Source organism: Muntiacus reevesi, chromosome 1 (assembly GCF_963930625.1).
Source record: "Muntiacus reevesi chromosome 1, mMunRee1.1, whole genome shotgun sequence".
In the NCBI taxonomy this organism is placed as follows: domain Eukaryota; kingdom Metazoa; phylum Chordata; class Mammalia; order Artiodactyla; family Cervidae; genus Muntiacus; species Muntiacus reevesi.
In genome coordinates, this window is record NC_089249.1 from 104,200,499 (window position 1) to 104,215,837 (window position 15,339).

The 15,339-nt window shown below is 40.9% G+C and overlaps 1 protein-coding gene across 3 annotated transcripts in view; it reads right to left on the reverse strand.

Moving 5' to 3' along the window:
* The window catches only part of CDC14A (cell division cycle 14A), a 180,680-nt gene that overhangs the window by 48,221 nt on the left and 117,120 nt on the right, over window positions 1-15,339 (reverse strand). For all 3 annotated transcript variants that reach the window (XM_065907974.1, XM_065907964.1, XM_065907957.1), the window contains exon 10: window positions 8,097-8,235. In XM_065907974.1, coding sequence (XP_065764046.1) covers window positions 8,097-8,235 — 139 coding nt within the window. The remainder of the gene's footprint in view (window positions 1-8,096; window positions 8,236-15,339) is intronic.

Genomic DNA, 15,339 nt, shown 5'->3' on the forward strand with positions numbered 1-15,339 from the left:
AATGTTTTAATGGATCATGACCATTAAAGAAGTCAGCAGACTACCACAAAGCAAAGATTCAAACATTAAATCATAAAAGCAGCCTGATCCCATCTACATACTATCTATATTCTACAGGTTCTCTCTGAGAAGGATGAGTTTAGACTTAGCTCAGTAGTAAGAGTCATGTTTGTGCAGCATTTTAAGAACTTTGAGGATATCTGGTAGAAGACACATTTTGGGTGCAGAATAGTATTTTTAGCTTAAGAACATGAGCTTTTAGTAGAAGAAAAACACTTGATGGTTGTTTTGCAAATAGCTTTACTTATATCCAAGAAAAAATTTAAATATAAAATTTCAGACCACAACAAAAAAGATGTCTTGATCTGCTAGTACATATATTCACCAGCCTACAAGGATGCTAATAAACATCTTTCTTACCATCGGTGACATGAAAGGAAGGTTTCTTCATGGCATAGAAATCAACACCTGGACATATTTTGGTGTACAAGGACTAGAAGAATGTGAAAAACAGCTTTCATAAACTCACAGATTTAGAATTAACATTACCTAAAAAGCACTGATTGGAATTTTCACTTCTGAAAGAATACAATCCCTCTAACTTGTTCAGTCATTTTTGACAGGCAAAAACCTATCAGAAAACTTTTTAATCCTCTTCTTTCTTCCTTAATGAATGTGTTACTTATTCATGCTTTTGCGTCATCATTGACATCACGCTCTTCATTTCTCATACCATTAGTCAGACTTCAAAGCTCTTCATCTCTCATATCATTAGTCAGTCCTCAAAGCTCGAGATTTATCTCCTTGAAAGGCTCTGGTGCCCATCTCTAACTCTTCAGTCTAACTTGTAGCCCCTTCGACAAGTCCCCATCTGCTGGATTTTAGCAGTCTCCTTTTTAGTCTCTCTGACTCTAATCTCCCTCCATTAAACTCATCTTATACATTGCTGCAGCCCAATCTTCCTGAAATAACATGTCAATCATGGGACTCAACATCAAATATTCCAAAGCTGAAATATGATGAATAAGAGAAGTCTGGAATACACGAGTGCACATTAGGAACCTAATGCACATATTTACTGACTATCTACACAAATTTATACAATGTGCACAGATGGATTAGTTTCTTGTCTGCACAAAGCTGCTATCACAAATTACCACAGCCCAGAGGCTCAGAAGAGCACGTTTACTTTCACACAGTTCTGGATGTCAGGAGTCTATCATCAGTTTCACTGTGTATGTGCATGTGTACACCCAGTCATGTCCAAGTCCTTGAGACCTCATGGACTACAGCGTCCTCTGTCCATGGGATTCTCCAGGCAAGAATAATGGAGTGCATGCCATTTCCTCCTCCAGGGGATCTTCTGGATCCAGGGATCAAACCCTCACCTCTTTTGTTTCCCGCACTGGCAGGCAGATGGATTCTTTACCACTGTGCCACCTGAGCCAAAGTCAAATTGTTGGCAGGGTTGGTTCATTTTGGAAACTATGAAGGGAGAATCTGTTTCCTTGTCTTTTTCAGCCGTCAGTAGCTACCCATACTCCTTGGTATATGGTCCCTTCCTCCAGCTTCAATCTAATCTCTGTTTCCATCATCACACCACCTTCTTGTCCAACTCCTCCTGCGTCCCTGTGATTACACTCAACCTACCAGAATAATCCAGAATAATCTCTTCACCTCGAGATCCTTTACCTGATCACATTTGCAAAGTTTCCACTTATAAGATCAAATGGGGTTTATTCCAGAGATGCAAGGCTCAAGGCAAGGCTCATTCAATATTACAAAAAAAAAAAAACTGATTCAACAAAAAAAAATGATTCAACAACAACAAGAAAAACAAATAATTCACCATATTAACAGGCTAAAGAAGAAACTCACATGATCGTATCAATCAATGCAGAAAAAGTATTTGACAAAATTCAACACTCACTCATAATAAGAACTCTCAGAAATATAGAAATAAAGAGGAACTTCCTCAACTTGATAAACCTCCAATTAGCAAGGGAAGGATGTCTGCATTCACCACAATTATTCAACTTCTAGCTGGTACACCAAGGGAAGAAAAAGCAGTAAAAGACATAGAGACTGGAAAGGAAACAAAATTCTCCCTATTTGTAGATGACACACTTGTCTATGCAAAAAATCCCCAGGAATTCACATACGTATTCTCCTTCTCTCTCTCTCAAATTTCAGGATACAAAATAAATATAGATAGAAAATGAACTGTATTTCTACATATGAACAATTATTACATGGAATCTGAAATGAGAAAAGGTATCACTGATAATCACTTAAAAAATTAAATACTTAGGTGTAAATCTAACAAAATAGGACTTGTATGATGAAAGCTAAACAATACTGGTGAAAGAAATCAAAGAAGATAGAAAAAAATGAAGTAATAAGTGAAGAAATAAATACACACTGTGTTTATGGATTGAAAGACTCAACAACAGTAAAGATGTCAATTCTCCCAAAACTGATATAGAGATTTAACACATTTGTATCAAAATTGCAACATGATTTTTTTATAAATAGGGTCAAGATTATTCTAAAATTTATACGGAAAAGAAAAGGAACTGGCATTGCTAAGACAGTTTTGTTAAAGAAGGAACAATGGGAGGAATCATTCTTCTGTTAACAGTCTCTACATAAGTACAGTATCAACAGAGTGTAGTATTGGAGGAAGAATAGACACATATATCAATGGAACAGAATAAAGAACAGAGAAACAGATCTGTACAAATATGCCTATCTAATTTTTGAAGATCCTGATGCTGGAAAAGATTGAGGGCAGGAGGAGAAAAGCGGGTGACAGAGGATGAAGTGGTCGGATGGCATCACCAACTCAATGGACATGAGTTTGCACAAGCTCCAGGAGATGGCGAAGGACAGGGAAGCCTGGTGTGCTGCAGTCATGGGATCGCAAAAATTCGGACACGACTTATGACTGAACAACAACAAATTTTTAACAGAGATGTAAAAGCAATTTAATGGAGAAAAAGGAAACTTTTCAACAAATGGTACCAGAACAACTGGAAATCCATGGACAAAAACAAACAAACAAAAACCAATGAACCTTGACCTAAGTCTCACAGCTTACACAAAAATTAACTCAAAATGAGTCACAAACTTAAGGGGATCTATGACTAATCAAAGAGATCCTAGATTTGGTACTAATAGCATGAGCTAAAAAAAGGAAAACCGATAAATTGGACTTCATCAAAATTTAACTTTTACTCTGTGAAAGATCCTATTTAGAAGATGAAAGAAAAGTTACAGACTGAGAGAAAATATTTGTAAACCATTTGTAAGACAAGGGACTAGTACCTAGAACATTAAAGAATTATCAAAACTCAACAATAAGAAAACAAATAAAGAATAGGCAGATCTGAACAAATGCTTTGCCAAAACATTATAAAGATGGCAAATAAGTACATGGAAAGTTGTTCATTATTACTGACGATTACAATTTTAATGCAAACTGAGAAATGATAAATTATTACACAGCTAGCAGAACGGCTAAAAGAAAATGCTCGAAAATATGAAAAGAAATTCATTCATTCAAACACTGCTGGTGAAAATACAACATGATACAGCCAAACTGGAAAACAGTTTGACAACTTTCTTATAAAAGTAAACAGGTACCACACAGTCCGGTAACTGCACTCTTGGGCACTTAGCCAGGAGAAATGGAAACTTATGTTTGAACAAAACTGTACATGAATATTTACAGCATCTTTATTCATAATAGCCGAAAACTAGAAACAGTTCAGCTGTCCTTCAACAGGTAAGTGGTTAACAAACAATGGTACATTCCTTCCTTGGAATGCTACTCAGCCACTAAAAACAACTATTATTGATACATGCAACAATCTGAAGGAATCTCCAGAGAATCATACTGAGTAAAAAACACCAAGCCCAAAAGGTTACATGCTCTATGATTCCATATATATAACATTCTTGAGATGACAAAACATATAAAGGAAGAACAGATTGGCAGTTGTCAGGAGTCAAGGAGGGGATGTGGGCAGGAAAGAAGGGAGAGTAGCTATAAAAAGGCAACATGAGGGATTCTTGCAGGGATGGCAATGTTAACTATATCTATATCTTAACTGTATCAACGTCAATATTCTCATTGTGATATATTAGAGCTTTGCAAAATGGTAGTACTAGGAGAAAATGGGTAAAAGGTACACAAGAGTTTTCTGTCATTTTTTACAACTGCATGTTAATGTACAATTATCCCAAAGTAAAACTGTTAATTAAAAAAGTATCCGTATGTTTGTGTGGTATTGTAGTCAGATTGCATCACTCCTCTGCTCAAAATCCTCTGCTTTTTTTTTTAATACAGTGGTGGTTAAGGGTGGTGATTTTTTTTTTTTTTTTTTTTTTTTTTAGTATTTACTTGTTTGTGTCAAGTCTCAGCTTGAGGGGTGTGGGCTTAGTCGCTCTGCTGCATGTTTTCCAACCAGGGATCAAACCTGCGTCCCCTGCTTTGCAAGCCCAATTCTTTACCAGGGAAGTTCCCCTCTGATGTCTTTTCATCTCACCCAAAGAAAAGTCAGACTCCTACAAAGGCCTAGCAGAATGTGTATTCTGACCTCTTCCTCCTGGCCCCATAAGTCATGGTGGCCTGTGGAACAGTCCAGCCCAGAGCCTCAGCAGCTGTTCCCTTGGAGGGAAACCCTCTTCTTAAGAGCATCCACTATTTACTCTCTCACTTCTTCGAGGCCTTTGTTCAAAAGCCTTCAATGCAGCCCACCACTACCATGTTATTTAAAACTGCCTTCTCTGCTTTTGGCTATTCTTCTGTGCTTCATTTTTCTGTATCACATCGACCATGGTCAGAGAAACTATAATCGCTCAGTCGTGTCTGACCCTTTGTGGCCCCATGGACTGTAGCCTGCCAGGCTCCTCTACCCATGGAATTTCACAGGCAAGAATACTGGAGTGGGTTGCCATGTCCTCCTCCAGGATGTCTTCCCCACCCAGGGATGGAACCTGGGTCTCCTGCATCTCCTTCATTGGCAGGTAGATTCTTTACCACTAGCACCACCTGGGAAGCCCATATAATTGATACATTTGTTTATTAACCACATAACCAATCAACTTCTCCCTGCCCCTACCACCGCCTTCTTCTTCCTCCCCTCCCTCTCATTCTTTTTCTTCCATCTCCATAGGTCAGAAATTACTCTTTCACTGCAACATCCCAAGTGCAAAGAACACTGCCAAACACTGGCTTTCAACAATTATCAACAGTTGTTGCAGGAGGAAAGGAATAAAGGAAATGAGGGAAAAAAGGAGGGACCTCTGTAAACTGGGTCAAGGATGACATGGACAGATATGTTAAAAGCCACTGGAAAAAAACTTAAAATCAACAGAAAATTATAACAGTCATGTTCAGGATGGAAAGTTATTTTAAACTTCCATCATTAGGAACTTAGAGAAACTTGTTAAAAGAAAGTAGAACCATAAATGAACTCCTTCCCTCACTTCTAATGATTTATACATGATAGAGGAAGTAAATTTTATCAACTAATACAAGCAACATGAGAAAGGTAAGAGAAAAACTGATACTGCCATCAAATGTAACTTAGGAAAGAATGCCTGGAGAAAGGTATGTTAAATAAGCTTTCCCGGCAGGATGTTAGAAACAGTCAGGGGATGCACTGAACAGAAGTGTCTGGCCACCTAACCCCCCAGGCTCCCTGGGGCCCAGCACCTCCCCTTCCCCAGGGGACCTCAACCCTGCCCTGCAGAGCAGCAGAGATTACCCAAGTTCCTCATGCTCCCCTCCTACCCACCTAAGCAAGCGGCCCAGGAGAGAACCTTCCTCATTCCCCTAGCTACCAGACCCTATAGACTGCTGGGCAGAAAGTCATCAGATGGCTCATACATTCAGGCCTCTACTGATGACCCATCCAGCTCGAAAAGCTTTTCAGAACCAAACCCATCACGGCTCACATCCTGGTTTACGGTCAACCCTTCCAGACCATCCACAGCATCAAGCAGGCCCTTATTTCCCAATGACCCTCTCATTTCCATCCCACCCCCTCAAATCTAATAATATTATTTTATACATAGATTCTTTGTAGAAAACAGAGAAGGAAGGAAATGCTTCACAACTTGTTCTACAAAGACAGCATAACCCCGATACCAAAACTTAACCAAAGTATTACACAGAAAAGAAAATCACACAGCAATTGTCCTTCATAAGTACAGACACAGAAATCTTAATATGCTAATAAACACTGGCATATCAGATCCAGTCATATGAACAAATAATAGCACATCATGACCATCCTGGTTCTACATTCAAAAAATACATGCAACTCACATTGTTGTTTAGTCACTGAGTTGTGTCTGACTCTTTGCGACCCTGTGGACTGTAGCCTGTCAGGCTCCTCTGTCCATGGGATCTTCCAGGCAAGAATACTGGAGTGGGTTGTCATTTCCTCCTCCAGGGGCTCTTCCCGACCCAGAGATCAAACTCGAGTCTCCTGCATTGGCAGGCAGATTCTTTACCACTGAGCCACTTGGAAACCAAACTTAAAACTTGTATATTGTGCGCTCCTTCCACTGGAAACACCAGCGCCTAGGAGGAAGGGACCTGGCCTGTCGCCTTCACTGCTGCATCCTCAGAATCAGAAGCACTGCCTGGTGAGAGTGTGCACCTAACAGGTATCTGCTGAATAAGTGAATGTCACTAACGCACTCAACTGTGTCTTCCAAACGATGATTTTTTTTTTCTTTTCCAAATGATGATGTTAAGATGGCCTAAAGATCCTGGTTTAGGAATGTCTCTTGTGTTCTAACTGTAAGGCCATTTATTCAGCTTTAGTAAGTAATTAGTACAAGCCCCTGGCAAATACACAGCACCAAGTCCCTTGCTATAGGCACACATAAGGCAAAATAGTGGAAATCACGGGCAGGGAATCTGACAAAAAGAAAACTCTAAAAGAATACGATTCTTTTATTTGTATTAATATCTCACACGATATTCAACCTAGAAATTGTCTTCTTAATGGTCCTATTTTTGAGCATTTTTCCCCTGTGTCTTCACTACACTTCCACCTCATTCTTTTAGTCTAAGGTATAACTGCACATGTTTCAGCATTTATTTTCCTGTCACTTATTCCCTCTGGGATTGGCAACTTAGGTAACTCCTCAGCCAGCTCAAATTCTTTTAACCATTTGAATGCTTGTAGCTTACTTACAGCATATTTCTATGCAATTCATGATCATTTGTTTTTCAGCAACATAAAATGATTTAAATGGGAAAGGAATTATCTAAAAAAGAATGCTATTGCAAATTAATCCATCCCAGAAAAAGAAAAATGAAATTTCAGTATAAGACACGAATTGATAATATATTAGAGTTGGACCTAAATTAGCTCGTGCTAATTTTATCTCCTCATTTTATTAATGGGTAAATTAACAGTAATTTCTGAAATTGTAAAGGGAAACTAGAAAGGGGTGTACCCATACAGGTTAAACTTCTCCTTGCAGGCTGGGGTTTGACAAATAGTTAATGAATGAGTGAACAAATGAAAGGAGGAATTTATAAGTATTCTTCTAAATAATGGTCATAAAGCTAGTTAGTGGTACAGCCAGGACTAAATCCCAGTTCTCTTCCTTTCCTCCTTGGTTACTCATAAGTTGCAGCTACATGAATAGTGTAGTCAGTTGTCAGGGGAGCAGCAATGTCGCTGAAATCACTGACTGACCTTAGTCGTGTGTTTTTTTCTCATTCTGCTTTTAGACGTGCAAACAAAAGAATGAAAAGTGCCAAGTGGGATGATATAAGAAAATTGCACTGTAGCCAGATCATACATAGAAAATGACAGAAAAGAGGTAGGCAGAGATAGCTCTGTGATTTTCTTCTCACTCTCACCTGATCTAAGAGATATAAAAGGTACAAAGTTAGAATGCATTAGCTGTCAAATCAACAATGTTCCATTAGACTAAGGCTCAGCCTTCTCTAACAACGCAGCCACTTCACAGCCACGGGCTTGACAGGGTCCACAACTGGGCAACAAGAGGCAGAAATAATCAAGAACAAGGACACCATGTAATAACGGAGACAATATACTTACTCTTCCAGGAAGTGTTGCTGGGGTCCTATAATAGAGCCGGGCCGGCAGATTCTGATCCAAGCAATTATTTCTGCGTGTGTAAACCTGTAGTGCTTCATGACATAACAGGCTATCAAGGTCCCCGTTCTTCCAAGACCAGCTGTAGGAGAGGGGAAAAGAACAAGAAATACAAAATTCAGTAAATACATCCACAAACATACTGAAATCATACCATGTCCAGAAATTGCTATGGTTTGAAATACAATGCAAGATATTTAAACCCAGGCAATAATGTAATGCTTTTTACATGATCAGGGGCTAAATAATAATTCTAACTCAAGAAAAAACACAGATCATATGATCAAAATAAACATATGGAAATATATAAAGAGCAAGAATCTTGACAATTATGGACAGCTCAACTCCCAACGACCTTTGAGAATGATTGCCTTTGTGAACATTGTTAAGGCAATGCTGGTTCCAGACAAGCACTTGCAAAATATCAGCTGTCAGGCGTGCCTCCATGTTCCCACTCCTTAGCTCCAGTCCAGGCTGAGATGAACCTTCAGTTAACAGTTTGTGTGTATGCGATGCTGAGTCAGTAAGTGTAACTGATTATATTATCACGGTCATTTTTTAAACCTATTTAAATGGTGAGGTTTTTTTAAAATTTACTGTAGAATAAGGAATTCTAGAATCAAATAGGACAACACCATAAGCATCATCTGACCTCATCAGCTGTCTAGCCCAGGACTGTTTCAATACTATTTCCATTAGGTTGTCCTAACTTCTATGTAACTCTTCCAGAGACCAGGATTTCATTACTTCCTCAGCCAGCACGCACTGATGGAGCAGCCACTACCTGCCAGGTGCTGTGCTAGAAGCTGGGGATGAGGTGATGAATAAAACACACACGGTCACCGCCCTAGTGAGGACATACAGTCCCCCGAGAAAGAACCAAGCCAAAAGAAGTGCTCAAGTTTCATTTCCTGAGGCTCTGGCATTTTTCAAAATCTTTAGTGTCAGGATATTTTCCTTATGTCAAACCCAATTTCTGTTATGTAGGAGAAATCAATACAATTAGAAATTATTGTCAAAGAAGTACTGGTTACTATCATGATCAAAACATTCTTCAAAGTGTTTTCACAAATTGTGCTATTTTTTTCCTCTCTCCAGAGAAACAAAAGTGATAGGACTTTACATTTTAAACAATTCTTTTGAATCTACACTGGCTTCCCCCTTCCCCAAAATACTCAAAAATTTGATCAAACTAAAAAGTTTTCAAATACAGTGACTACTGTTTATACATCAGAACTGAGGCCCAAGATACTAATCAATTCATTCATATTAGCATAACAAACGACTATGGAATTTGGGACTAAAATTCCCTGGGGATTCTGCTGTCATCCCAGAGTTCTTTCCACTTTTGGCTCATCTGCTCAGTCACTCCATTCTACAAATACTAAGAACGCTGAGTATAAGACACTGTGACAGATGCTGGGGCCAGAAACATGAAGATAAGCAGGATGCCTGCTCTCTTGAGATATACAGCACTGAGCCACTATTGCTTATTTATAAGCATTTTCTAAATCTCTCCATATCTGGCTTCTTGGAGTTAAACTCAGCACTATAAACTTTTACTTAAGTACCACTTATGAGTAAGGCACTACGCTGAGTTATTTTTCCACTACTTAATCTCTTGCTATCATATACTTTTTTTCCTATAGAATGACACAGTGGCTCTATCTTTATTTTCAAACATTTGATTCAGCAGGTCAAATGTTTATTGACTGATCGTCTACCAGCTACCCATGTCAGGGCTTTGCTCAGAGGTTAAGAAGATAAGCAAGTAGAGGATATAATTTTTGACCACAATACTTTATCAAATAGTTGTAGACACAAGAATAATAACCAACAAGCGAAGAAGTTAGGTTTAAACTGAAGCTAGGCTCTCACAGAAAGGGACTGTGTGAGTTGCTGGTGTCTTCAAAGAATGTGTCATTGATGACAAGGACTTCAGCTGACTCTAAAGTATAGGAAGGTTCCAGACAATTTCAGCAAAGGGTCCAATGAGTGAAAGCCAGATGGCCTGGAGAATGTGTCAGTGTGTGTTGAGTGGAAAATAAGGTCAGATGGGTATAGAGGGGCCAGATTAAGGGGCACCTCTGAGTCAAGTGGAGGAGCCTGTACCTAGGGGAAGCAGGTTATCAACTGTGGGCTGAAGACACTAAGGATGCTGAGTTATTCAGGATTCTCCAGATTCAGATGCACAGCGCTCCATCTGCACACTGATTAGGTCACACCTTGTGCATATATGTGCTATTATTCCTCAAATATATGTAGATGAGGCTCTAATGAGCAAAATTCAGCTCATTTAGGAATTCATGATATTATCAACTATTAATAATAAACATACAACTATTATCATATAAATATCTGATTTTTCCTTTAACCAACAAAAAGCCCTAAATAAAACCACCATATATTTGGGGACAAAGAAATTGACATGATAAAAGCAGCTGGGTGAGGCAGCAGCATACCTCCAGGATGGGAAAGGTCAGAGATGGAAGCCAGAGAGAGGAGCAGGAAGGCTGGGGCAGAAGGAAGGCTGGCTGCCAGGCAGAGGCAGGGAGAGACAGTGATAGCAAGAAGGGCTGAGTTAGAAAGACATTCTGATTGGGTCACACGGAAGGTGAAAGGCAACTGATACTTTGAGCCTGGAAAACTGGTATAATGTCATCCGTGAAAACATGTAGTTAGAAAAGGAAACAGGAAAAACTTGGTGGCTTCATTTATATGTTTCAGAATCTCCCCAGCTCTAAAGGAGGTGTCCTTTTGTAGCTTTTCCTATCATTTTTCAAATAATAAAGACAATCTTCTCTAATCTCCTCAGCATTTGGAAATCCACAATTTTTCAGCCAAAAAAAAAAGTCATCTAATGGTGTGACACACACCATTATTTAAGTTCCACTGAGAAAAAAATTAAACTATGACATGCAATCAACTTTAAGATCCATCCTAGTCTCAAAAATGTGAAAGTGTAAAAAGGGAAGTCTCTAAATCAGTGTTTCTCAATCTTTGCCCAGCCAAGAGCCTCTCTAGGCATTTTTTTCCCTAATTGTCCCCCATGAAATTTTACTGTCACAGACAGATCGCATATTTCTATATGTACTGTGTATAAATGTGTTCTTTACACAGAAAAGGAAAACATTTGTTTACCACCCCAAAACAAATTTTTCTCCCTTTAGGGTAATATCACCTGAGGTTGAGGATACATATCAAAAATGCAATGAAATTACAATCAAGCTCAAGTTTATGGATGCCTGGCATTCCCTTGCCATTAACTCTTCGTTTTTAAAAATTATGTTTACACTATTTTATTAGATAACATGTGTGTGTGTGTGTGTCCTGTTTTCATCCGACGTACATTTTGCCCCCAAACATCAACATTCTTTAGAAAAGAGCGAAGCTTAACCATGGTCTCAGTAGGAAGCTCTTCCTTTAATATAAAAAATATTAGCTTTCATGTTTGTGCCCAGAGTGAATATGTCAGGTTTCTGCAGAGTTGTTAAGTCCTCAGACATCTGACAAGACTACTGTACCCGTAATCATGTTGATACAATACAGCTGGACAGCCTGAGGCAGGAAGCCCAGTGGGTTTCCAGAGTACTCCTTTAAGCCACCAATCTGGGTCTTGGCCTGAGGAGAAGATGGCCTTCTCCACAAGATAACACTGTCTCCCCCTGTATCCCTCCCATGCAGGAGGTTACCTGCTCCCTTGGTTAGGCTCTTCATCACACAAACTCACAACCAAAAAGAAAAAGGTGGCACAGAAATTTTTCAAATTTCTCTAAAACTAAAAGTTGCTTCCCCTTTTAAAGAGTCTATAATTTAGATCTATAAAAAGAACCTACTTAGCACTCAATAGTCAGGAGCTCTTACCACAACCCAACAGAATAGGAACAGTTCACTAAGTTTCTATAAAAACTTTAACAAATTTTTTAAAGCATTCATAATTAAAGGGCTCCCTGGCACAGGGAGAGAAGATGCTGAAAAGTCTTCTATTTATACCAAGTTAAACGCTGATTGCCTTACAGCTTCAGGCGTTTTCTGAAACCCCTACAAATCATCAAAAATCACATAGTGGAACATCACAATGTTGCCATTGTTTAATGATTATCTGTGCTGGAAAACTTCACAAAATCATGGCCATTTGTTTTATCACCAGAAGGCAAGCTGCAGATACTGAATCGTTATAAGACTTTGCACATTCCCAGGAAATTAGTTTCCAGTTTATCTCTATTTTTAGTACTTTACATTGAGGCATGCAATAGTCATTCTCTTTTCAGCAGCTACCAAAGTTCATTTGACATCGGATAAGTCTCTCTCCCTCCTCCTTAGAATTCAATTAAAATGCTCTGTGCTGTTTTAATTCCCAGGAAATTAAACTGACTTAATTAGGGCAGATGTCAAAATAATTAACAGGCCTATAGTAGCTAAGTATGCTATTAAAAGCATTACAGCTGTAATTAAATCAAAGGTGTAATCCTTGTGAAAGAATCCTACATGTGTATACAAGTGGAAGCAAATGAAATAACTCAAAAAAATGTCACCACCTGTAAATGTGACCTTCATATACAAGAACTGACTTCAATGCTAAAGGTTCTGATTAAAATATATTTTTTAAAAACCTGCAATATAAAATATATGTATTTCTTAAAATATTCCTTACAAGGTCGACAATTACAGCTCAAGGATATAATAAAGAGAATACCTGTAAAAAGAATGTTTAACACCAGAGCATCTTATGTTCCCAACGTTTGTTAGGTGAGGAATAACATCAAGAGATATGCTGAGCTTTAATGAAAGCTTTGCATTTCCCCTCCCCTGAATCTGTCAATCCAAGACATGACATAGCTCAACTGGTAAATCATCTGCCTGCAATGCAGGAGACCTGGGTTCGATTCCTGGGTCGGGAAGATCCTCTGGAGAAAGAAATGGCAACCCACTCCAGTATTCTTGCCTGGAGAATCCCATGGACAGAGAAGCCTGACAGGCCACAGTCCACAGGATCACAAGAGTCGGACACAGCTTAGCAACTAAATCACCAACACACAACAGGCTGAGAAACTACATGCCTTGGCAACCGTAAAACTAACTGATTAGGAAATAAGGGCAAATTAATCCCGTAAGAAATACTGCTTTTTACGACACAAAAGTAAGCTTTGAAAGAGAGCATGTGAATAGCTCCTATTAAACGTTAGCAACTGCCATATTCTCATTAGCTTTCGAGTTCCACCAACAGCTGACATTCAGTGGTCTCCTGGTATCCGCGAGGGGTGGTTCTGGAATCCCCGCGGATTCTAAAATGTGCGGATGCTCAAGTCCCTTCCAGTCACATTGGTGGATGCGCACCCCCCTATGCATACTGAAGCTGGCCAACGGCATGAGAAATGCAGGCTTTGCCTCGGCTCTAGGCAATCTTTAACAAAATGGGATGGAGAGGCAAAGCCAGGTGCCACAGGGATCACACGGGGGAAAGCCAGAGCACCGCCACCCCGCCGTGACCTAGGCAAAACGCAGAGCACCCGTCTAGAGACACCTTCCTAGCAGAGACACCCTCCCACTCCCTCACCACCCCGGAGACAGGAAATCCAGCCAGCCGGGGCCCCATCCTGCTGAGAAACGCGGCGGGGAGGGAGGGGTTTCCGCGCCCGTGGAGGCAGCCTGACCCAACCCAGGAGCCCCCAGCTGAACCCGGGGCCACACGCAGCTCGCTTCCATCGCCAGGCCTCTCGCAAAATGCAGCTTTCGGGTGCTGCTCACACTTTCAGCAAAGTACCTCCACCTACTCAACGCTTAAACATAGAAACAAGGGCCTACAAAGCGGTATTTTAATTTCTGTCAGAACCAAGGCCATGCTCGTCTGAATAAGTCAGTTACAGCAGCACTAGGCACAGGAAAAGAACAGTACAGTCAATCCCCAACACCTACTAGACAATCTGCAGAAAACGCCGCGGAAACCGGGTTCTCAGACGCAACCCCGGAGAACAGCACCACCCAGCGGCAGTACGAGAAGCTGCATGCGAGCAACGGGAGGCTCCGCCCTTGATGGCCGAAGCGGCTTCTCCTCGCTGAAACCAAAGACCCGGGTGAAATACCTTCCACCCTGCTGGAAAATCTCCAGTGTGAACCTCCTCAAAGCTCAACAACTAGGCTTAAAGCAACGATTATTTCATATTTTCTGAGTAGCTGACACATGGTTGCCAGGTAAAATGCAGAATATATGTTTGGTGCAATATTTGAGACATGCTAAAAAAAAAAAAAAAGTACTCGCTGTTCATCTAAAATTCAAACTTAACTGGGCATCTTGTATTTTTATTTGCCAATCTGGCGACTCCTGTCCCATAGTACCCTCTCCTGGAGGCCAGAGATGCATTTACACAAGTCTTTCCGTCATTCACAAGCAGTTACACACCTGTGGCAAGGAAGCTAGCGATGAGCCAGCCAGGGACACTACCGCTCCCTAGCAATGGGCAGGGAAGACACTCGGTTCCATGAGGCTAAAGACTAACGGGGGGAGGGATGCTGTGTACTGAGTCGCCTAGTCGTATCCGACTCTGCAGCCCCATGTACTGTAGGCCGCCAGGCTCCTCTGTCCATGGAGTTTCTCCAGGCAAGAATACAGGAGTGGGTGGTCATGCCCTCCTCCAGGGGATCTTCCCAATCCAGGGATTGAACCCAGGTGTCTGGCATTGCAGGCGGATTCCTTACCATCTGGGTCACCAGGGAAGCCCAAGAATACTGGAGTGGGTACCCTATCCCTTCCCCAGGGGTTCTTCCCACCCCAGGAATCGAACTGGGGTCTCCTGTTACCAGCTGCGCTGGGGCCGGGAGCGGCAGGCTAAACAGAGCTCCAGAGAGCCGGGCCATATAACGGGAGCATTATATATTAAATGGGTGGAGACAACAAACACCGCCTGCCTCCTGACAACGGTTGGTGACGCTGCTTCTGTGATCTCCGCTCCTCGTGGTACCGAGTGTCAGAGAACATGAATTGGGAAAGGTGAGGCCACGAAAACTGCTTTGTCCAGAAAGGCACACACCGCCGACTGTCCACATCCAGGCAATGCTTCCTCCAGGAAGAGCTTACTTAACGGGGCTTGTGTTCCAGGGGTCTGAAACCAGACCCGTTTGTTTCCTCAGAAGCTAACTGGCTTTGCTTCGCCCGCTGCGCTGCCCTCGGCCTCGCCCCTGCCGGCGC